Genomic DNA, 24482 nt, shown 5'->3' with positions numbered 1-24482 from the left:
ATGTCACAAGGATGAAAATGGGCATCCTTGTCTTGTTCCTGATCTTAGTGGGAAAGCTTTAAGTTTTTTCCCATTGAGTATGATGTTAGCTGTAGGTCTCTCATATATGGCCTTTATTATGTTGAGGAATGCTCCCTCTATTCCCACTTTGCTGAGTGTTTTTATCATAGATGGGTGCTGTACCTTATCAAATGATTTCCCACATCTATTGATATGATCATGTGATTTTTGTCTTTCATTTTGTTTATATGGTGTATTATGTTTATTGATTTGTGAATATTGTTCCATCCGTGCATCCCTGGGAAGAATCCCACTTGATCATGGCATATGATGTTTTTAACATATTGCTGGATGCTGTTTGCCAATATTTTGTTGAGGATTTTAGCATCTATGTTCACCCGCAATATTGACCTGAAGTTTTCTTTCTTCGTTTTGTCTTTCTGTGGGTTTGGGATTAGGATGATGCTGACTTCATAAAAAGAGTTTGGGAGTCTTCCATCTTCTTGAATTTTTTGGAATAATCTGTGAAGGATGGGGGTTACCTCTCCCTTCAATGCTTGTAGAATTCTCCTCTGAAACCATCTGGTCCAGGGCTTTTCTGTATTTTTAAAAGCTTTTTGATTACTGCTTCAATTTCATCAGCTGTTATTGGTCTGTTCAGGCTTTCTGGTCTTCTTTATTGAGTTTTGGAAGATTATATTTTTCTAGAAATTTTTCCAATCCACCTAGGGTTTCAAGTTTCTTGGCATATAATTCTTTGTAGTAATTTCTTACAATCCTTTGCATTTATGTGATACCAGTTGTAATTTCTCCTCTTTTATTTCTGATTGTGTTCATCTGGGTCCTCTCTCTTTTTTTCTTGATGAACCTACTTAAAGGCTTGTTGATTTTGTTTATCTTTTCAAAGAACCAGCTCCTGGATTCATTGATCCTTACAATTGTGCGTTTAGTCTCTATGTCACTTAACTCTGCTCAGATCTTGGTTATTTCCTTCCTTCTACTTGCTCTGCTCTGTCTTTGTTGTTGTTCCTTGAATTCTTGTAGGCATAGAGTTAGGTTGTTTATTTGAAATGTTTCTGTCTTTCTTAGGTAGACCTGTATCACTATGAATTTCTCTCTCAGAACTGCCTTCACTGTGTCCCATACATTTAGGGTTGTTGTGAGTTCATTTTCATTTGCTTCCAGAAACTTTTTGATTTCTTCCCTAATCTCATTCTTGAGCCATTTATTGGTTAATAGCAATCTATTCAATCCCCATGAGTTTGAGTGTTTTGGGGTTTTTTCCTTGAGGTTGGTTTCTAGTGTCAGTCCCTTGTGGTCAGAGAAAATTCTTGATATGATTTCAATTTTCTTGAATCTGTTGAGGCTTGTTTTGTGTCCTGTCATGTGGCGTATCTTTGAAATTGTTCCATGTGCATTTGAAAAGAGTGGGTATTTAGCTTCTTTGGGATGAAAGGCTCCACATGTGTAAGTTAAGTCCATTTCATCTAGGGCATTGTCCAATGCCACAACATCTTAGTTGTTATTTTGTTTGGAAGATCTGTCCATTTTTGACAGTGGGGTGTTAAAATCCCCTACTATAATTGTGTTGCTGTCAATATGTTTCTTGAAGTCCTCTAAGATTTTCTTCATGTGTGTGGGTGCTCCTTTGTTAGGTGCATATCTATTTACAATGTTTATGTCTTCTTGATGGATTCTTCCCTTGAGTATTATGAAGTGACCTTCTGGGTCTCTTTTTATGGCTCTATTTTTCAAGTCTATTTTGTGTGATATGAGTGTTGCTACACTGGATTTCTTTCCCTGTCCATTAGCTTGGAATATTTGTTTCCAGCCCTTCATTTTCAGTATCTGTAGGTCTTTTGTTTTGATGTGAGTCTCTCATAGGCAGCATATGTGTGGATCATGTTTTGTTATCCACTTGGCTATTCTGTGTCTTTTGATTGGGGCATTTATCCATTTATGTTTAAGGTTATTATTGATAGGTACTTACTCATTGACATTTGTCACCTCTGTTTCTCTCTCTTTCACTGGTTTTCTTCCTGTTGTTAAAGCAAACCCTTTATCATCTCTTGCAGAGCTGATTTGGAGGAGATATATTCTTTGAGGCTTCTTTTGTCTTAAAGCTTCTTATTTGGTTTTTCACTTTAATTGAGAGCCTTGCTGGATAAAGTGGTCTTGGTTGCAGGCCTCTGGTTCCCATTACTTGGAATATTTCTTGCCATTCCCTTCTGGCTTGGAGCGTTTCCATTGACAAGTCAGCTGCTGGTCTTATCAGGGCTCCCTTGTATGTTACGTCCTGTTTCTCCCTTGCTGCCTATAAGACTCTCTCCTTGTCTTGGACTTTTGCCATTTTAATTTATGATTTGTCTTGCAGTGGGCCTCCTTGGGTTTCTGTTAATTGCTACTCTCTGTGTTTCCTGGATTTGTATGACCTTTTCTCTCATCAGATTAGGGGAGTTTTCCATCATTACTTTTTCAAACAGGTTTTCCATCCCTTGCTCTTCTTCTTCTCCTTCTAGTATCCCTATTAAATGGATATTATTACATTTTATGTTGTCCTGCATTTCCCTTAACCCCTCTTCATTCTTTCTGAGGCTCTTTTCCTTTTCTTGCTCATTCTGGGTGTTTTTCTCTACCTTGTTCTCCAGCTCACTGATCCAATCCTCTGTTTCACCTAGCCTGTTTTTAATTCCTTCTACTGTGTTCTTCACTTCAGAAATTGTATTCTTCATTTTCTCTTGGCCCTTTTTGATCATTTCTATTTTCTTTTTCATATTGATGTAGTCTGCAGTGAATTCATTGTAGTTTCCCTGTAGTTTTTGGTAATTCTCTGTGAGCTTATTGAGCTTCCTTATAACCATTGCTTTGAACTCAATATCTTATAGTTGACTTGCCTCTATTTCATTTAGCATTCTTTCTGAAGCTTCCTCCTTTCCTTTCATGTGGGGACTGTTTCTTTGTGTTCCATTGTTTGTGACACTCTACTTGTTAGCCTCTGCTTCTGAAATTGATCTGTTCTGACTCCCTGAGTTTATGGTATGAACTTCTATGGTAGAAGACCTGTGAGATTCAGTGGTGCAGGCTTCCCCATCTCCTGAGCTCACGGGTCTTGAGCTGTCATTTATGTTGGTTCTCTGTATATCTTTGGGTTTTGATTGTTGTTGGGTCTTTCTTTGGTGGGTCCCTCCCTCCAGATGGTTTAGTGATGGTCACTCCACCCTCACCTCTTGTATTCTGTTGTGCAGGTGTGGGCAGGTTGTGTTGAGGCTGGTTGTACCCTGTGTACAAGGTTTTGAGGGTTCTCTCTTGCTCTTGTTCAGTTGTTTGTTCTGAGTAATTTCTCCATCATTTAGTTGTATTTCCAGATAGGTTCTAGATTGAGTTAGTGTGGCTTCCACTCCCTTCTTCACCTTCTTTTGTTGTTATCTGTTGGTGGTTCCTTTGTTGGTGGGTTTCCTCTTCCAGCAGGTATCCTGGTGTTCACAGCTTCCACCTACTCATCTGATTTTTAATATCCTCTACAGATTTTGGTCTCCAATCTTCATATATCCTGGAGTACTGCTCTCTGTTCACTCTGTTCCTCAGAAAATCAGCTAGGTGTTTCCCCTGTGTACAGGTGGAAGTGGACTTCACTCCCATCTATCTCACTGCCATCTGTCACCTGCAACAGGTGCCACAAGAGGGCAAGATGTCCCAGTGTCCATTTCAGGGCACAGTGTAGGGCTCTGGGAGTACTGCAACCTTGCTCAGATGGCCAACCCTTTTCCCTTAGTTTCTTAAACTGTAAAATTTGGACAATAATGGGAACTTCACATGATTGCTCTGAGGATTAAGTGAGGTGAAGTATTTAAGCACATGACACCATGAACATAGCATGTGTTCAAGAAATAGAAGAAATCATCACCTTGATAAACTCTTGATATACTCTTGATAAACTCTTGATATCATTACCACCCTCTGAGGTAACACAGCTCGGAAGTAGTCCAGGGGGTGCTGGAGCCCAGACTGTGTCCTTCTGAAGCCTGTTTTCATCCCAGCAGGCTTCTCTGCTTCTCAGCTCAGTTTATGTTCACCTAACAGTTGCACATGCTATAGCAACCTTTCATATATAGAGTTGGATTCAATGTTTAAAATGTTTTGAGAATTTTTGCATTTGCGTTCATGAGGGACATGGGTCTGCAGTTTCCTTTGCTTGTAATATCTTTGGTTTTCATTTCCTTTCCTTTCATTTCATTTCATTTTCAGAGGGGTGCCAACATCCCAGAATGAGCTGGGAGCTTCTCCCTCTGCCTAAATTGTTTAGGAGAATTAGTACAGACTTGCAAGCATTTCTTCCTCATAGGATTGCTGGAATTTACAGGTGAATCCATATAGATCTGGAGGTTTCTCTTTTCAAATATTTTATTGTCATTCTATTACAGTTGTTCCAACTTTTCTCCTTTGCTCTCCTCTACCCAGCACATCACCCCCTGCAGTTTGCTTTGTGAAAAGGTTCTAATTTCACATTCAGTTTGAAAAATAAATATATGACTAATCAAATAACCTCTTTCTTTTAAAGCAATGTCTTTTAATGAATTTGAATGTTTTATCTAAGTTATCTGATTTTTCGGAATAAAGTTATTTATAAAATTCCTCTGTTATCCTTCTGATAGCCCCTCCACCCCTCCATCCTCTGGTGGTTTTCACACACACATCCACCACAAATCTGTACTCAGTGTGGACCGGAGTGGACTTTCTCAGACCTCAAGGGGTCTCCCGTTATGTACAGTGCTTCTCTCCAGTGCTTTGCTCTGTGCACATCAGCCCCCTTGGCCTCCGTCAACATGGGCTGCTGAAACAGAATACCATAGACTGGATGGTTTAAACAACAAACTTTTATTTCACACAGTTTTGGAGGTTGGAAGTCTGAGATGAGCATAAAAAGCTTATCATAGAATATCAAGTTTTTGAAAAGACAGAAGACTTAATACATTAGGATTTTCCTGGCTAAAACAGAAAACCTAACTAACAGTGGTTTAGATATGTAGATATTAATATTTTTCACATCACAAGCAGTCTTGAGACAAGCAGCTACTTGGGTTATCTCACAGCTGGATTATGTGTGTGAGAGAACCCCCCTCTGCTTCTTTGCACTGTTCTCCTTGTGGTCTCAGGATGGCTTGCTCATTTCCAGCCATGACATCTGTATTCATGCTAAGAGAAAGGGGACTTGGGAGAAGAGGTTGTATCACAGTCACTCTCTCCCTTTGTTAAGAAAATAAATATTTTCTTTTTTTTTATTGGTCAAGGGTTATTTTTTTTCATTTTTTTTAAAGAAAATAAATATTTCCATAAAGACTCTTTAGTTGAGGTTTCATTTTGTCTCATGGAAGAAGATTAGGTTCCACAACTGGCTTAGCTGGAAGGGATTCTGGGTAAGAGAGACATGGAAATGTCATTTGGACTCAGACAGTTCAGTATCACTGGCCCCCAAACAAACGTTGTTGGCAGGAACATGGTCTTATTAGCAAAGAAAGGGGCAGTGAATAGTCACTCAACTAGTATGTGTCACATTAAAATTGTATGTAAAGTATAACATCAGTGAGGGAAGGTGTCACTTTCATTTAGGTATAGAAAGGATTAGAGAGAAATGGAACAAAGTTTGCTTTGTTGTATGGAAGGAACTACAGAGTAACTACATTCTTCTTCCTTCCTTCCTATCTTTACGAATTTTCTATGATGAACATAGATTACTTCACTTAGAAAACGTGGCAGGTTCTATCAGGAATTGCCCTGTGTATCAAAGAACCCACAGTAGAATGGTCTCCAGACTGAGAGTCAGGGTGCTCTGTGTCTCTCAGGCTCTACCACCCCAAAGTTGAGGCAGAGGCCTCATGAACAACTCAACTCCCAGAAAAGCTGGAGTCCAACTTGAGGGGGTCAGAAAAGTTGAGGGGAGCCCTTCTCCAGGCTAGACATTTAGGTGGTGCCATCTTGTCACGACCCTCAACACAAACAGAGTGTGTTGGAGGCACTTTACAGCCAGAAAGACCTAGACTGGGATCTCAGCTGCCTCAAGCAGCTGTGTGACCTTGGACAAGTCTTTTTACATCTGAACAACAATGTCCTCATCTATAAAGTGGAAATAATGTGCTTCTTTCACAGAGTAGTTGGAGAATTAAATGACTTGATGCCTCTGCTGGGCACATAGAAGGTGCACAATAAATGTTGGTCCCTTTCCCCTTTTCCTTTCTTATCCCTGGAAGAATGTGTATATAACCAAATCCCCAGAAGAGCCCACTGCCCTCAACAGTTATGCTCTTGGGTCTAAATGTGTAAGCCACCACCTCCTCCTCCACAGTGGCTCTATTCTTCCTGCCTGAGAGGCTGCCTGCCTCTGTTCTGGCCTGTGCTGGATTGTGTACTGGGTTCAGCACTGGTCAGAAGCATAGCCTGTGTGGCCAGGCAAAACCGTGTTCAGGATCCTAGCTCTGTGCAGCCTGCTTAAGACTCCAAGCTTCCATTTCTATATCTATAAAATAGGGATAAAGAACCCAAGTCTCTATGGTCAATTAATATTTGACAAAGGGGGAAAAAGCATAAAATGGATTAAAAATAGCCTCTTCAACAAATGGTGTTGGGAGATCTGGATAGCTACATGCAAAAAAAATAAAATAATGAAACTCGACCACCAACTTATACCATACACAAAAACCAACTCAAGGTAGATAAAAGACTTAAATATAAGTTGTGATACCATAAAAGTCCTAGAGGAAAACATCAGCAGGAAAATCTCAGATATTCCACCCAGCAACATCTTCACTGATATGTCCCCTAAAGCAAGGGACATAGAGGGAATAATCAACACATGGGACCTCATCAAATTGAAAGATTTCTTCCTGGCTACAGAAAACAGCATTAAAATGAAAAGAGGACTAACTATATGGGAAAACTTATTTGCCAGTGATACCTTGTACAAGGGTTTGATCTCCATAATATATAAAGAATTCACATGACTCCACTCCAGCAAGACAAACAACCCAATTAAAAAATGGCCAAAAGACTTGAACAGACACTTCTCCAAGGAGGACATACAGAGGGCCCAGAGATATATGAAAAGGTGTTCAGCATCACTAGCCATCTGAAAGATGCAGTTTAAAACCACAAAAAAGACACCACTTCATATCAGTGAAAATGGCCATCATAAACAAATCAACACACAAGAGTTAGAGAAGATGTGGAGAAAATAGAACCCTAGTGCACAGTTGGTGGGAATGCAGACTGGTGTAGCCACTGTGGAAACAGTATGGAATTTCCTCAGAAAACTAAAAATGGAACTGCCTTTTGACCCAGCAATTGCACTGCTGGGATTATATCCTAAGGGCACTGAAACACCAATCCAAAAGAACCTATGCACCCCAATGTTCATAGCAGCACAATCCATGATAGCCAAGTGCTGGAAGCAACCAAAGTGCCCATCAGTAATGTAATGCATCAAAAAACTACAGGGAATTTTATACAATGGAATTCTCTGCAGCAGAGAGAAAGAAGGAGCTCCTACCCTTTGTGACAGCATGGATGGAACTTGAGAGCATGATGCTAAGTGAAATAAGCCAGGCGGTGAAGAACAAATACCATATGATCTCACCTTTAACTGGAACCTAATCAAGAAAAGAAAAAGCAAGCAGAATATAACCAGAGACATTGAAATTAAGGACAATCTGACAGTAACCAGAGAGGAGGTGGGAGGGGATAATGGTGGGAAGAGAGGAAGGGTTTTCAGGAACATCTATAAAGGACACCTAGTCCAAACCAAGAGGGATGGAAGCAAAAGAAGGAGGTGGGTTTAGCTGGGATGGCAGGTGGAGTGGTGGGGAGGGAGTAAATATAGACAACTGTAATTGAACAATAAAAACAATTATAAAAATAAAATAAAACAGGGAAAATAATAATATAAGGATTTAGTATAAATATCTGATCTATAATGACTACTCAGAATAAAACAAACAAGCCCAATGGTAAGTATTGTTATGACATGGGAAAACCAGCCCCCTTTTACAGTGAGGAAGCTGAGGCTCTGGGAAGCTGTGACTTCACCAGGTTTCAGTGACTCTGTGTCTGTCTGATGAAACATCTCTGGGTCCCCTGTGCACAGTTGCTTCCCCAGAGGTTGCTCTTGCTGAGCAAAGGGCGGGGCTGTCCCTGTGCTGCCAGGGGAAGGTGCCTGCTGGGGCTGCAGCCTGGCATTAAAGATACTGGATGAGGGAGGTTCAGCCTGGGCAAGATGGATGGGAGCAGGGCATGAGGGCTTATCAGGAGGAGACTTGGTGACTCAGATAACCCCACATACCCTCATGAGGAAAAGTAGGGCAGGTGAGGGCTACTGCCTTGTAATACAGCCTGTGGGTTCTGGGGGAGAGAAGAGAGTGTGGTTAGAGATGGAAGGGTAAAGAGGCAGATATGGGGCAGAAGATTGCTTTAGAGGGCACACCACTGGTGTCAGAAGGGACAAATATTTGCTTTTTTTAGTTTAGTACAAGAAAGGGTGGAAGGGGAAGACCAGAGTTGTGGGTACAGGGCTGGGGCAGGCTCCTACTCTGAAGCAGCCTCTGTCTGTGGCGCTAGGGAGCTTGCACTTTCAAGCATCCATGTAAAGTGTGCTGTGGAAGTAGTGGGTGAGTGAAGGTGGCAGCTGCTGCAGCCCACCCACCAGGGACCCCTGAGGACCAACACCTGCTCCCTCTGGCCAGGGTCCAGGCTCCTCTCTGACCTGAGGATTCTGTCTTCAGTTTCCAGCCCTTTCCAGGCTAGTGGCACTGTTTCCTGCCTCTCTGGTCCTCTGTGTCTCCTTGTCTGCCCATCTGTGTATGTTGATTCTTCCTGCTGTGACTCTGTCTCTATTCTGCCCAGTCTGTTTCTCTGGTCTGAACTCTAGTGCATCTTTGCTGCTCATAGATGGGTTCTGCCACCTCAGACCCTGGTTACACCTGCTCTGTCTTCCTCTCTCAGGATCTCCAGATCCTCTGGATTTTTGTGGCTCACTCCCTCAGCTCCCCAGCCCATCACCAAAGGGCCTCAGAGGAGGGTACTCCTGGGTATCCTCATGCCCAGAGCCAGAGCTCTCTCCTCTTCTTTGGCAGCACTGAGGGTTCTAGGGGTTGTGGGACAAGGCATAGGGGGACATGGAGAAGAGGCAGCTCTGGCAGCACCTGCCTGGCCTCTGACCCTCCCTTCATGCAGCTTCCTGGGAACAAGGAGGCCATAGTGCAGAGGGCAAGTGGGAACATGAGGCCTCAGAGAGGGTAGGCATATGACAGTGTCTCTCTGCATAGAATGTGCACCAGCAGACTGGCATCACTGCCCCCTTGCACCTGCTTGGTCAAGTTGCCTGCCTCAGCTCCATTCACATTGGATTTTGGCCATGATTTCTGCTTCTCCTTTTCCTGCTTTTTCATTTCAGATTCTACCCTGGAGAAGGCAGGAAATGAGAGAGCAAGTGATCAAGTAAGTGGTGGGGGAAGAAGGAGGACCTGTTTTCAGGCAGGCCAGTCCAACCACATTCTTGTCATGGATGCTCAGTGGCACCTGGTGGTTATGAGTACAGGCTCTGTAGTTGGATGTGGGTGTGTCCGTGGGCAGGTTGTGTCACTGCTTTCCTTATCTGTAAAATGGGTACAGCAGCTATGGGGGCTCTGTGCAGGGCGCATGTTCAGCATGCAGGCATTCAGGTACAGCTCCCCCTGTCTCCTGTGACAGGTGTCTGTTCTGATTGGAAGGTGCCCACAATTACTGTTCAATCTTTCAACTATCACCCCAATTATGGGGATAAAATAAAATAATGCATGTAAAGCACATGTCATTGTGCTTGGCCAGAGTAAGCTGTTACAACAATATAATATATTAAATTGCTAAAGTAATTATATTATTAGGTAGAGTTATATAATATTATTATGAAATTGATGAATTTCTGTATTATTGAAAATAATATTTTATATTATTACTTATCAGCTTGCATAGGAGTGGAAAGAAATGCTAGAGACTCACTGTACTTGGTGCCAACTCTCTGAATCCTCCTCCTTCAACCGGCTTGTGCCTGATTTCTCCAGGGGCCTTGAGACCCCCAGACACACATAATTTTCTCCAGATATTTGAGTAACATGAGGGAAAAGTGTAGGGATAGAGACAATCTCTATACTCTTTTCTTTCTCCTTTCTCCTGGCCTATAGCTCATTCAGTAAGCATTATTGGGTCTTACTGTGTGCCAGGCTCTGTATTAAGCAATGGGAAACAATAACATTATGTATGCTGAAGCCAAGCTGCTCAGTGGGGATGTGTTGGACCTGTGGAATTTCCAAGTTAACATGGACCTGCTGTCTTGAGCTAAGAGAGAGTCCAAGGAGCTGACCAGCTGGTAGCGTAGAATCTTGGTTCCAGTCTTAACACTGGGATGAACTCCCATGGTGACCTGGGATCCATCTTCTTCCTACATCTCTTCTCTGTACACGGCCCCTTGGGTCACTATAATGCTTTCTGTGTCAGCCCTTACAGCAGCCAAAGATTTCTCTAAAGTGTCTGACCTGCCCTGGAGTCTGATGACCAAAACTGGGTCTGGCTTTAAGGAGCAAAGCCAGGGATTTGGTCTAACACTCTTAGCCTTTTCCCTTTAGGCAAGGGAGACATTGCAGGATTGAAGCAGTGGCCCCATCCAATTTTTGTTTTAGAAAGGGTGCTCTGCAAACCGTCAGATAACAAGGGGTGATCAAAGATCCAGCTGGAGAACTGAGATGAAATTGAAGTGAGGAAAAACTACCAGTGTCTGAACTAGATAATGGCAGTGGAATTGGAAGGGGATGGAGAAGAGTATGAGAGGCACTGTGGGGGTGGTGGCAATGGAACCTGGGGACAGATAGGATGTAGGGAAATGAGAAAGGAAATGAGGAAATTTTCCCAATTTTCTGACTGGCATGACTGCCTGATCTTAGAGATGCCATCAGTTTCTGCCAACCCGAGATTCTTTGCCTTTGTGATTTCTCTTTCATTTTTAAGAATCCAGGCCAAAAACCATTTCAGTAAATTTTGGATTCATATTGGTGGAGTTCTGGTTAGATATTGTTTTGCTGCTCATGGGAAACCTTACTGCAGCTGCAGAATGAGTCAGATTCGATTTATCCCACATATTCCTTGAGCCTCAGCTTCTCCATCTGTGAGATGGAGAGAATGATCCACACCCCGTACTTCTCACAGAGCCCTCATGAGACTCAGTGAGAGAAGGAATGTCAAGGTACATTGTAGGGTACAGGCCAAAAGTTGATTTCCATATTTTTAACCCAAATGGAGGCACAGAGGCCAGGCTCACCATGGTGGGTAATGAGGTTGCCCATTGTTTTCCCTCACATGTGGTCTCTGGTTCCTAGCCCTGAGTTTCAGGAAATTTTTTCCTAGTGAAGAGTGTTTTACTCACAGGAGTGTTGGAGGAATGATGATGGGGACCCAGGAGTTCAAGAAGCCCAAGTTTCTCACCAGAGGTCTTGGTTGCAGAACAGCATCCTTGGGCACATGTTTCTGCTTTATAGAGAGTTTGTTCCACTTGCCCTTAGCCTTCACATGTGGTTCAGTCAGGTTAAATATCCATTAACACCAGACTCTTAAAGAGCAAGCCCATTCATTGGCTGTATGTAAAAAAAATGAAAAGTTACAAGTGGCAGCATGTTTTCTGACTCTTGACCCCCAGGTAGGAGATTCTTACATCTTTGAAATTACTCTTCTCAAGAAGAATGTGGCTTACAAGGTGGGTGATTGTATTTCTGTTTTATGGGTGAGAAAACTGAGGTCTAAAAAGGGTGCTAACGACACAAGATGACATAGTAGGTGAAACCAGAGGCAGGACTCCAGCAGAGCCCACTGTCTACAAACCCCATGCCCTTCCATGCTGCCGTGTGCTTCCTTTCCCTTTGAGACCACCTGGCCCAAACACCACTGTATTTTATGCAGAAATGAAGGCCAGCCTATGGAGACAATGCAACCTACAAAGGCCCTTTGGTGAAAGGTAGGAATTTAATAAAAAACAGTTATCTGCCAGCTAGCTGAAAGTTGTGGGGTAATCTCTGAGAAGGTCTTAGAAAAATACCTGGCACAGAGGAGGTTGAAAGTATGTTTAGTCCTTTGGCCAAAGTCAAGAAATCATCTGATATATTAAATGTAAACACATGTTTGCCTGGCCAAATGACTCTCTTGGTTGGAGCATTGTCCCATGCACAAAAAGTCATGGTTCTGTTCGCAGTCAGGGCACATACCTAGGTTGTAGGTTTCATCCCCAGTTCAGGGCATGTATGGGAGGCAACCAATGAATGTTCTTCACCTCAGTGTTTCTCTCTCTCTCTGAAATGAATAAATATATCCTCACGTGAGTATTAAATATTATAAGTAAATATAGGCATGGATTCTTATGAAGATTCATTCGTGCTGTTCCAAAGGAGAACATGCAGACTGCAGAACAAGTAGGTTGGGTCAGAAAAATTGGTGCCAGGAGGAGAAATAATACGGACAGCATCAAGATCACTCCCATTCCCTAAGTACCCATGATGCACATGGCATCTCTCCAGTAAGGCTGTCTTCTCCTTATTTTTCAGGAAGAAAGAAGCCTCAGGGAGCTTCAGTTGAGAAAGAGCCAAAGGTCAGTAAGAGGTCAAAAGTGTAAATGAATTGCTGGGATGCGCAACAGAACGTGGGCATCTGAAAGTGTGAAAACTTGAGCATCATATACAATGTGGTATTTCCCAGGATCTTAACTGGCATACCTTGGACCCGAATCCCAGTCCTGTGTATAGAGAACCACCCAGAAATGCAATGAATATTTTTTAGGCATCTGCCACATGTTAGACCTTCTGTGTCATGCTTTTTATGCCAAAACATCACCCAATCTTTGCAGCAAACTTGTAACAAAGTGACAATTATTCTCATTTTGTATTTGAGGAAGTAGTCTCCAAGGGTTAGACAGCCAGGTAAAGGGCTTGCTCAAGGTCATTTACTCAGTCAATTATAGAGCCAAGACTCAGAACTCAGCATTCCTTCTAACACACCATGATGTGTGATGGGGTGGGTGGGTGGTCAGAGAGCTGTCCTGAGCTGGGGCACATTGAGGGTAAAATTAGAGTGGAACATAAACTGATGTCTTCAACAGGAACAAGGAGCTTCTCTCACTAAAATATGCTGAACCTTATGAAGTATGTACACCAATATTTACCTCTAAACACTTGGTGGTTTGACTCAGAGGAAGATGCTAAGGCAAAGTGGAGATCAGCTAGTCCAGTGCTTTTATTTCACAGCTGGGGAAACTGAGGCCGAGATGGGTAATTACTGGTGGGTCAGAGGCAGAGCCTGGACCACATGTGAAAGCTCCTTCCTCCTCCTAAAATCCCTGGGAGTGGTGGCAGTACACAAGAGCAGGTGAAATGGGCTGTCATGTTGAGGGGGAGCATGGTGTTTCATCATAACTGGACACTGACCATCACCACAATCCCATCAGTAACCCTCACTCTGTTGCATAGTTTAGCTAGTCCTCTGTCAGAATTGGTGTCTTTCTTTTTCATTTAGTAGTGGAACACAATGCAAGAGATTAACCAGTCCCATGTGACTGAATTCATCCTTCTGGGCTTCTCCTTCAGTCCCAGGATCATGCCTCTGCTCTTCTCAGCCTTCCTGATGATCTATCTGTTGACTATTCTGGGCAACAGCACTATCAGTATCCTCATCTGCCTGGATTCGCGCCTCCACACACCCATGTACTTCTTTATTGGCATCCTTTCCCTGTTGGATCTGTGCTACACCACTACAACTGTGCCCCAGATGTTGGCACATATGACCAACCAGAAGAAGACCATCTCTTTTGCCCGCTGTGTAGCCCAAATGTACATATTCTTGTTGCTAGGCATCACTGAGTCCTGGCTTTTTGCCATCATGTCTATAGACAGGTATGTGGCCATTTGCCACCCACTTAGGTACAAGGTCATCATGAGCCCTCTGTTGTGTGGTTTAATGGTCTTTTGCTGTGGACTCTGGGGTGTCATCTCTGCTCTTCTCTACACTGTGTTTGCCATGCGTCTGCCCTACTGTGGCCCCAACAAGATCAACCACTTCTTCTGTGAAGTCCCAGCAATCTTAAAACTGGCTTGTGCAGACACCTCAGTCAATGACCGAGTAGACTTCATTCTAGGCTTTAGTTCCACCCTGGTTCCACTTTTCGTTATCCTTGTCATTTATGTCAACATCTTAGTTGCCATCTTGAGGATCCGTTCAGCCCAGGGGCGGCTGAAGGCCTTCTCCACATGTGCCTCCCATATCACTGTGGTCACCATGTTTTGTGTGCCCGTATTGCTCATGTACATGAGGCCTGGCTCTGAGGCCAGCCCAGAGGAAGACAAAAAGTTGGCCCTGTTCTACAATGTCATCTCTGCTTTCCTCAACCCCATCATCTATAGCCTCCGAAATAAAGATGTGAAGGGGGCATTCCTCAAGGTGACAGGCTGGGGCAGAGCCCCAGAATGAGGCCCTGGAAGGATAGTGGGGGACAGAGAAACAAGACTCATGATGCACACTCAGTGCACCAACACTCATTCACATACTCAGTAGCACCAGTACATACCTCCCTTGCTCAGCTCTAATCTTGACACGATACTGGTCCTTGGGAGACAGCCCATGATTTGGCTGACAGATGAATACCATGAAATGTCTTCTAGGCACATCAGTCTTCCAGTACCCTTTTGTTCTAGAATCTTTGTAGTTAACGAAAGAAGGGACATTTTTGTCAACTTAGTAGTTAACAGAAGAGCCATTAAAATCATTTGCTGAGGCACAGGGAATGGGCTTTGGGGTATGCTCTGTGTCTGAATCTTGAGAAAGATTCATTACCATCTTATAATGGTATACATGCTATTAGGAATCACCAATGGCAAATGTTCATTGATGCTTACTGTATGTCAGATCAAATGCTAGTTCCGGTGGATGCAGGCATGGATAACCCAAGTCCAGTGTAGTGGGTGAGAAATAAGTTCTAAGACAGGGATGCCTAAGATACTAAGCATGCTGCTGGAAGCACACTGAAGGAATGATGGGGTGGTTGGCCAGGCTTCACAGATGAGTCCATATTTCTGCTGGGTGTTGGAATATGAGTGTAAATTTGGTAAATGCCCTAAAACTGGAAGTATTAGGCCAAAGTATTTAAGGTTCTTAATACATAAAGCCAGATTTTTTTGCAGAAAAAAAAGATCAATTTATGCTCCCACCAGCAATGTGTGAAAGTCTGTGTTTTATTGTCTTCCAGTCAACCCTGATTTCCTTGTGTGAAAACTATCCAGTTTCAAAGGGGAGATGTGGTATCTCACTGGTGTTCTTCTTTGCATTTCTTTGGTGCCTGCTGTGGTGGGATTTCCCATATGCTTGCTGATAACTTGCATTTCTTCTGTGAACTGTTCATATCTGTTCCCATTATTCTGGGGTGTTTGTATTTTCCTTACCTATTCATGAGAGCTTTCTATGTTGATTATATTTTTTTGGATGCTTATAAGCATGTTGAAGTTATAGACCCTGTTTTATTATCTGCTTTTCACTTTGGCTCCATTATTCATACGGCACAACAGCTCCTGGGCAGTGGAGTAGAATAGTGTCTTTGAGGACATTGTGCACCTGTAGCCATGGGCTCTCATGGAGGGCACAGGCCTTCACATTCAATAGTTCTGGCCAGCACAGCTTATTATTTTTGTGCAAGGAGTTTTACAGGTCTGTGCATCAGCAAGGGGCCAGGAAAGAAGAACCTGAGGGGGCTGCATGTTAGCTTATGGGATATGTCCCAGAGCATCGTGGGGATTGCTTTGTTGGATGCTGAAGTTCCTGCAACAACAAGCAAAGGTAAAAGCCAGTAAAGATGGGTGATCCAGTAACATGACCCTGAGATTGGTAAGGCCTGGAAGAACACATTCTACACTTGTAAATGTTCTATGAGAAATAAGCACAGTTTCATGACAGGTCCCACCAAGCTAACTTTTGCCTCTGGGGGTAATGATACGGCCACTCCCCTGTCTAATTTCCCTCACTCTTAAGTGGACAGAGTCCCTTTTCCTTGAGATCACCCAAGACAGCCTGTAGTTTTCCAAAGTGGATTTTATTAGAAACAAGAAGGAAAGGGAAATAAAAATGCAAACAAACAGAAACAAGTAGTACTAAAATAGTATTTTTCCCTTTCTAAGATAATTTCACTTGAGCACAGATGCTCTAACTGGCACAGTTTAGAGATGGGTAGACACAGGATGACTGCATGGGTTTTGGAAACAGAACTTGGAGTCTTAAAAATTTGGAGCTATACATTGTCAAATTTTTAAATATCCTGGAACCTCTCTGTCAAAGACAGACATCTGAAGGAACTCAGAACCATTTTGCTCAACCCCGTCTTACCCAGACACACATCACTCCCTGTGGTTCCTCAAACTAGTAGAATTCTCCTTGAAACTTACTTTGGTAACCACTAGTACAAGTCTCTCATTTTATCCAAGCCCAGAGAGGGGAGACAACTGGCTTAAGGTCACACAGCAGGAGTGTCTGAAGTAGGGTGAATTTTCAAGTGACTTGAACTCCTAGTCCAGGCTCTGGCACTACTTAGCATGGCACTCAAAGATGAGTTACGAGTCAGAAGATGGGACTTGGGGACAGAGAGAACCTTGTGCTGCAAACTACATCCTTCCTCAGCTCCCGAGGTGGAGATCCTTAAACAAGGACCTGGTGTGAGAGGCTGCCCAGTCCTCATCTCCAGCTTGTGCCCCCAGGCTGAGGCAGAGGAGGCAGGGAAGATGTGAGTGGCAGGTCTCTGGCCCCAGGACTCCTTGGACTCTGATGAGTCTGTGCTTTGTCCAGAGAGGAGCCTTGGGACTGGTTGGCACTCTTGCTTTCCTTGGCCACCTTGCTGAGTGTCTTAGGTCAGTTACTTGTCCTCTCTGAGTCTTAGGTTTCAACTCTGTCACAACCAGGTTTGATTATGACCTGTAACCAAGGAGAGGACAGAAATGGATTTTGTGAAGCCAAGGTCCTGGTAGGGGTGAGCCTCTAGCCCCAAAGCTGGCCAGGCTTGGGACTGCGGGTGTCAGCTGGTGCCCTGGCAGCATGTAATGTAAACCAGAGAAAAATCATCTGCTGTTTCACTTGGATCCTTGTGTTTATCTTCTCTTCTCATTTCTACTCTCCTTCAGGCTAGGAGATAAGAGACTCAAGACACTCTTAAATTTTTCTTTTATCATTTACTGCCATGACTCTGAGCAGGAAATTGTTTGTTTGTTTGTTTTTGGTTTTGGGTTTTTTGTGTTTTTTTGTTGTTGTTGGTTTTTTTTTTTTGCATGTGAAAAAAGCAGGTGGAGGAGTGGGGAGGCTGCTTGGAATAATATCTGATTATCAGGTTCTGAAGATCGTGCCTTCTCCTCCCTGTTTCTCCAGCCCTTTTCCTCTCTGTTCCTTAGACACACCCACCCTCCCCAGGCAGTACCTGCACAGACCTGCAGGGGCTAAGAGTGACTCAGAGAAACAGGTAAAACTAGAAAGCAACAAAAGCAGGAAGAATGACGACAAAAGGCAGGCCTGATAAGGGAGAGAGACACTCACAAACAGAAGCCACAGGAGGCAGAGAGAGGCAGAATCTGTGGGCACACGTAAGAAAGAGGGAAAGACAGAGGCTGGGAGCTCAACAGACATGGACAGGAGAAGGGGGGAACTCAGACAGAGGGAAAAGGTGGAATAATGTTTATTCCTCTCCTCATGGAAGAATAGGAGGGAGGCATGGAGTCGTGGGTTCTGAGCCAGGGCTGTGGGAGGGAGACATGGGAGGGCTGAGAAGGGCAAATGGACCAGTAAGGAACTGGCAGAGACCAGACAGAGAGACAGAGGCCATCAGGCTGGGAGTGTGGTGTGAGGAGGTGGTCGGGTGGAAGTCCAGTGTCCTGGGCCAGCAAAGAGCTGGAAGAGAGGCCAAGAGCAAGAAGACAGGTGATGGCAGACAAGGGCAGGTAGTCAGAGAGCTCTGGTGGAGGCAGAGGGAGTGGGAAGGTGAGGAGGGATAGGTAGGGAACCAGGTTCAAGGAGAGCCCCAGAGAAACACAGCAAGAGGAAAAGCCTTGTGGATCAAAGAAATGGCAATGGGCTGAGGAGAGAGAAGTGGGGATGGTTAGACAGGAACCTGCCACAGGCGAATCCAGAGGCAAAAGGAGCAATAAACAGAAGGCAAGTGGGAGAAAGGCAAAGAGTGAGCTGAGACTCACTCAGAGGAAGCAGAGACTGAAAAAGGAGCGGAGGTGTGGGACCCAAACTTGGAGGCAGAGAAACAGAAGCAGAAAGAGACAAATGGAGATGAATAGAAAGCAAGACAAAGGGGAGACAGACAGAGAGGGAACAAACCCAGAGGAAGAGAAAGGAATGGAGGGACACAGACAAAGAGAGGCAGAGACAGGCAGCCCTGTACACAGTCACATAGACATGGGGAAAGAGACAGAGGCAGAGAGAGATGGGGAGGAGGAAGGGAGGGAGGGAAGAAGATCGGGAGAGAGAGGATGAGAAAGAGAGAGACACAGAGAGAAAGAGAGACACATATGCTGACCAGTAGTGGGAACTGCAAAGCCAGCAGGGCTCCACCCAGAGCTCCTGCAAGACCCTACATGGAAGGCAGCCAGTGGCCTCACTTTCTCCCCAGAATGGGGGCTGTTTGTGTCCTGAACTTATAACCCTGCAGGGAAGGGGGTTTTGGGCAGGCTCCCACAGATGCAGGAGGCCGGTCCCAAGGCCCTAGCCAGAAAAAGCTCCTCAAGTCACCTCTGGCCCAGGGAGGAAACAGCAGGCTCCCACTGTGGCAGCTGATTCTCCAAGGATGCTCAGGCCATGCCCTTGTGACAGCCCAGGCAGGGTTGGGCTGGAAGATTCAGCTGGGGGTGGAGTGCCAATCTTGGGGGGAAGGTGTTGCTGGGGCTATAACTGGGCCTTGAGGGCAGGTTTTTTCCTCATCTGCTGTTCATTCTCCAGGAAGAAAATGAAGCACCCTGGGAGGCGTAGGGTATTGAAAGCCATGAAATTGTCCTCCCCCCTTGCCAGGTGGCGTGCCCAGGGCTCTTTCAATAGTTAGAAATTCTAGGCAAAATATTTTGGGTCTTGAGCTTTCTTGGTTGACAGACATGTTGGAGACATAAAGAAAAGATTGTGGGCTCAAAAATATTAATTCTTCAAATTAAAATCTAATAAATTGTTGGGAACCGCCCTGCCTGGTTTCAGAAGCTGTAAGCCCCCATGGCTAAGGCTGAGTGAGTGACCTTTGGACTGTAAGCCACTAAGGAGACAAGGTTTATCTCTCTGGCAGGGGTGCTGCTTCAGCTCCTTTTTTGTCACCCTGCCTGACCCCCAATGCTTGATCAGTTAGCCAATAATGGTTAAGATTCCCCAAGGGGGAAACAACCTAAGACAGGCACAGTCATGTGGAGGCTCCAGGGAAGGACTTGGGGGGCTATAGCAAAAGGGGTGATGGACCCTCGCCCTTTGGCTAGGACATAGCCTGAGTCCTCCTCCTGGCTGCAAGATCTCTTCTAATCTCTTGGCTGCCTTACTACCCCTGCCAGACAAAAGCCCGAGACAATGCCTGAAGCCTGAAACAATGCTGGTGGTGGGTCCTGCCCTGTGCTGGAAAGGACGGGTTCTCTAGGGCAATCAGGCCTAAGAAAGAATATGTAAAATCCTGTGAAACCTGCTTTGTGTAGAATGCTCTCAATTAAATGATAAGGGTCCAAGCAAGAAGTGAGTTTATTCCTCAAAGTTTTGTGGCTCTTTAGCTATCTGACCCTGACTCAAAATAGGCCCTCGGAGTTCTTTGTATGTTATCTATTGTTTGATCCTTACTGCCTGACAATGATTACTGAGCTTTACCTGTATTCCTCTGCAAAATGAACCTAATAAAAGCTCATTGAGGAAAAGGCTCTTGGTCCTTCTCCTTTAAGACATCCACCACCTTTCCTCCCCAAGCAGACCATGTCTTGGTAGACTTATTCTCATCTGTGGCAGCTGGGGGAGCCCTGTGGGCAGACCACCCCCCCATATTAAATGTTTAAATGACTATTAATATAACATTCTATCAGTCAATGGCAACTCATTAAACTCATATATAAGGTATATGATTATACAACCTACTGTACAGTCATATAGTGATAGAGTAATTATGTTGGATGTGGGATGTCGGGATATTTTAATATGTATCTTATAAAGCACGATGCCCATGGTGGCCTTTAACTGCCCAGTGGCATCTCTGGTGTCAGCCCTGGAGGGTGTGTTCTGTCTGGCATTTCAGGTCACTTGGTGAGAAGCTCTTCTAAAGCAGGAGAGAAGGGGCCAGGCTCCTGCTGTGTCACTTCACTCTCCAAGGACTGTAGCTCTGAGGACCTGAGAGTTAATAGGAAGAACTTGCATTCTGCCATTCTGAGACAGTGAGGCAGCAGCAGAAACTTTGCATTCCCCTCTCATGATGTTTCTGGCCAAAGGGCAGGGAGGACTTCAGCCCAGCCTGGAGGGCAGAAGAAACTTCAGGCTCCATCCTTTGTGAGGAGGCGGTACAGCTGGCCCAGGGGACTGGAGTTACACTTGGAACTTGTCCCAGTGTGTCCCTGCAGGACCCAGGCTGGGGCTTGGCCAAGAAGGAGAGAGCCACAGTAGGGAGAGGCCTCTGAGAGCTGAGCCCAAGAGCCTGGCTTCTGAGACAGGAGGCTGCCCCTGCTCATACTACCCTCCTCTTGGGTACAGAAGAATGGCAAGAAGTCACAGCCAGAGTTCTGGAGCCTTACTGTACCCCACACTCCCCAGATAAAGTCCCTCCTATCTCCTTTTTACTGGCTGCTCCTGTGGCCACAGTGAAGGCTCAGTACTTTCTCCATGATGACTGGTCTCTCTCTGGGTCCCTGTCCTCCTCTCCTGATCCTGACCCAGCAGGGAGTCCCCTGCAGCACTCACTGGGCTGGCTACACAGGCCTCTTTCTTCACTAAGTGGGTGCTCAGGACTTGGTGGGGTCCAGTGCAGCTACATCTGATGGAGGTCCCCTCTGAGACCCTCAGAGCTGGAGGCCTTTCCCTGCCCCACAGGGAACCTCCTACCTTGAGGGTCTCCTCACAGCTCTGGAGGGCTGTTCCTTTCCCAGCCTTCCCTTGGCCCGGCCTGGAACCCACTCCCCCTGGCTGCCCAGCCTGAGAACTCAGGGCCTCCTGGTCTGAGATCCACCTCTCTTCTCAAGTGCCAGGGCCCAAGTCCAACAACTAGGCTCTGTAGGCAACAAGGGTTCCCACAGGTGGTAGAATCATCACCCTAACCTGCAGCTCTGACCTCGTTCCTCCCCTGCTCCACAACCTTCATTTTGGTTCCTGTCTGCACAGTTCACTTGCAGCTTTTCTGTCCTGCCATCAAAGCCCCCTGAGCTGACTCTGCCCATGTCTCCAGCTTCCTCTCCTGTCTCACCCCTGCACTCTCCTGCAGCCCAGACACCTGTATATCCCTAGACAGCCCTGACTCCACATGGCCAGGATGCCCTGTCACAGTCTGCTGTCTGGAAGACTCTTGCTGTCCCACCCTCAGCAACTCCTCCCTGGCACACCCATGCCTGCCAGTCATCTCCCCCTTCATGAGAGCCCTCCAGAATTGCTCCTCTGTTCCTCTCTGTGTGGGCCATGGTTTCTCTAACCTACTGTATGATTCTACATATTTTCAAACGTATCAGTGGTGTATCAAGGTCAGTAATCACTGGAGACAAAAGGATGAACAAAACTTGGTCCTGCCCCTTCCAATGCCCATGCTGGTGGGGGACTGGGAGGGATGGAGATGGATGTAGTTGTGGCTAGTGCATGGGGCAGGGTACACACACAACTATGTAGCCACCTGGAGGAGGGTCCCCCTCACTCCTTCTTTTCTCTGAGGGATGTGGGAAAGAGTTCACAGAGGAGGCAATATTTGAGGTGGCTCCTGAAACATGAGTTTTCATTTAAGGTGAAGAAAGTGGAGAAGGGTCTCTAAGATAATATATAAGAACTTTAGAATAATTTTCCATTGATACCCACCTGATATCAATGTTCTCATTTTAAATATTTTAACATATCATTCAACTCCATAAAACATTATTCAAATTGATTTTCAGAGGCAGTGCTCCTTTGCCCTTGCCCAGGTCCATATTGGCTTTCTTTGCCTTTCAGACCTTCCATCTGTATTTACTTTCCTTCCTCCAAAGTCCTCACTTCAGAAGTGTCTTGTCCTGCTGGTGATAAGTTTTCATAATTTTCTTATTCTGTAAATGTCTTGATTTATCTTCATTCTTTACTGATATTTTTCTGAGTACAGAATTACATGGAGGACTCCCTCCCTGGGGCATAGCCCACAGGGGACCATATCTGAGTGCACCTGCTTCTGGAAGAAAGGTGCAGACTTCTCAGAGGTCAGTCTGTTCAACAAGTGGGACCCCAGGACCTTCTGTATGTTCAGCAAAGACAGCTGCAGGGACTTCCCCAGAGGATGGCTTCATCTCCATTTTGGGGTGTGGTGATGCCACCCCTTGTCACATTGTGTTCCTGAGGCACACAGGTAATGAATGGGTCCAGCTGCTTGATACATGGTAATGGAACCAACACCAAAACTCAGATCCCCTTGATCATGAACTCCATAAAACTTTCTTCCAACCAGTCTTGGTGTGAAAGGATGGACGTGTGCCTCGTGGTGGCTTCAGTGAGGAGGGGCAGTTGTCACAAAAACTTACATATCAACTTCTTGGTGAATTTGAGAGACAAGATGATGACATTCACCTAGTGACATTCTGTGTGACAGAATTAAAGGACTGTGAGGGATGAAACCACTTTCAATAATTTATGGCCATGCTGTCAACATTAAAACTGCACAGGTTTACAGAGCCTCCTTCCAAGAACCTGGTGCAGGAGAAGAGCTGCATCCTGTGCAAGTGTTAACAGGAGGACCAGTGATTAGTATTCTTACTGCAAAGGCAGAACAAACTCATGTAAGACTGTACCCTCGGATGCCACTTTTGATAAGGGAAGTCAGGAGTTAAAGATTTTAGCTGCAGTTATAGTTGATAAGTGTAAGTGATGAATGCATGTGGAAAACATTTGTCTCAGGAACTCGAATACATGACCTTCATGACTCCAGGAGGTCAGCAAGCAATTGAGCCTTTGTACTCCAGGGTGTCTGCAAGTGGGTCAGGGTGGTATCTGAGCCATTGTGTTCCAGGGAGGGAGTCTGGTGATGCAGACAAAGAGTTGTTGACTAGCAGATAAGGAAATACTAGTAAAATTGCTGTCAGACTGCAACTCTGAACTGATTAACATTTTCCCAGCCCCCTTACCTCCTCTATTCTTCTCCTTATAAAAAGGTCAACTTGAGATGAAATGTTAAGTGGGTTTTTAGAGTACATAATCTATGGTCTTCTCAGATCTCCAGCATCTGAATAAATTGCCCATTAAGATCCAATCCTTGTTGTGATCAGTGTGGCTTGGTTGGTCCTTGTCCTTCAAAGCAAAAGGTTTGATTTGTGATCAGGACACATGCCTGGGTTGTGGGTGTGGTCCCAGTTTGGGTGTGTGTGAGAGGCAATTGATCGATGTTTCTCTTTCACATTGATATTTCTCTCCCTCCTTTCCCCTTTTGTTGAGACTTCAAGCATCCCCCCCACCACTGGTTCAACATTTTGACCTATCTTGATTTTTTTAATACTGATCTCCATCAAACACCATATTTCCTGAAAATAAAGCTGTGCTCATAGAAAGAGGAAGACGAAGAAGAAGGAGAAGGAGGAGGAGGAGGAAGAGGAGGAGGAGGAGGAAGAGGAGGAGGAGGAGGAAGAGGAGGAGGAGGAAAAAGGAGGAGGGGAGAGAGGGATGGGGAGGGGATGGGGGGGAAAAGAAGGAGGCTATGCAAAAAGATCTTTTCTCCAGGAAGCTAAAAATAGGAATTACCAAAGAAGTCAGCTTTTGGGCATGACAGAGACCATTGGTGGGGGTTGGACAAAATATGAATTTGAAATCTACATCCATAGAGTCTTAGTGACTTTCAAATGACTTTCAAAATAATCTTATTTTGGCAAAAAAAATTTGGATGAGTTAGCTGTTTTCTTTTAGCACATTTCTATTGTTGCTTTTCAAACAATGCTGACTGTCATTAGCTTTTTAAAGAAAATCTGTCCTTTGGCCCCTCCTTTGCTACATTTAGAATAGTCTCTTTAACTATACTGTTGTGAAGATTCTCTATGGGGCATGCATCTGTGGATTTCTTTTTTATTCAGGCTGTTGTGTTTTGTGATTAGGAATAATCTTTGAAGATTATTGAAGCTCAAAAGGGTGGGTATTGTCCAAAAAACATCATCTAAGACTTGCAAAAAGGCAAAAGAGATTTCTTGGTGTCCTTTTGGTATTGTCTAGCAGATGCTCCAAGGATTATCTGACTTTATAGGGGT

The 24482-nt window shown here is 44.7% G+C and overlaps 1 protein-coding gene and 1 pseudogene across 1 annotated transcript; both read left to right on the top strand.

The window, feature by feature from the left end:
- The first annotated feature begins 8166 nt into the window (after positions 1-8166).
- On the top strand, positions 8167-14798 carry LOC114497960 (olfactory receptor 2A12-like). Its single transcript, XM_028513974.2, has 4 exons — positions 8167-8352; positions 9440-9483; positions 11711-11767; positions 13573-14798. Exon 4 carries the CDS (start codon positions 13585-13587, stop codon positions 14521-14523), a length of 939 nt encoding a protein of 312 aa, XP_028369775.1. The 5' UTR covers positions 8167-8352; positions 9440-9483; positions 11711-11767; positions 13573-13584; the 3' UTR covers positions 14524-14798.
- A 5459-nt stretch (positions 14799-20257) lies between these two features.
- LOC114496914 lies at positions 20258-23119 on the top strand (annotated as a pseudogene).
- Positions 23120-24482: the final 1363 nt, after the last annotated feature.

This window comes from Phyllostomus discolor, chromosome 5, assembly GCF_004126475.2.
Source record: "Phyllostomus discolor isolate MPI-MPIP mPhyDis1 chromosome 5, mPhyDis1.pri.v3, whole genome shotgun sequence".
Classification (NCBI taxonomy): Eukaryota; Metazoa; Chordata; class Mammalia; order Chiroptera; family Phyllostomidae; genus Phyllostomus; species Phyllostomus discolor.
Note: the sequence above shows the minus strand (reverse complement) of the source record. Positions and strands in the feature narration are given on the sequence as shown.

What these genes read in the sequence shown, in the direction of transcription:
- LOC114497960 (XM_028513974.2), top strand. Translation starts at nt 13,585, where the DNA reads ATGCAAGAGATTAACCAGTCCCATGTGACTGAATTCATCCTTCTGGGC.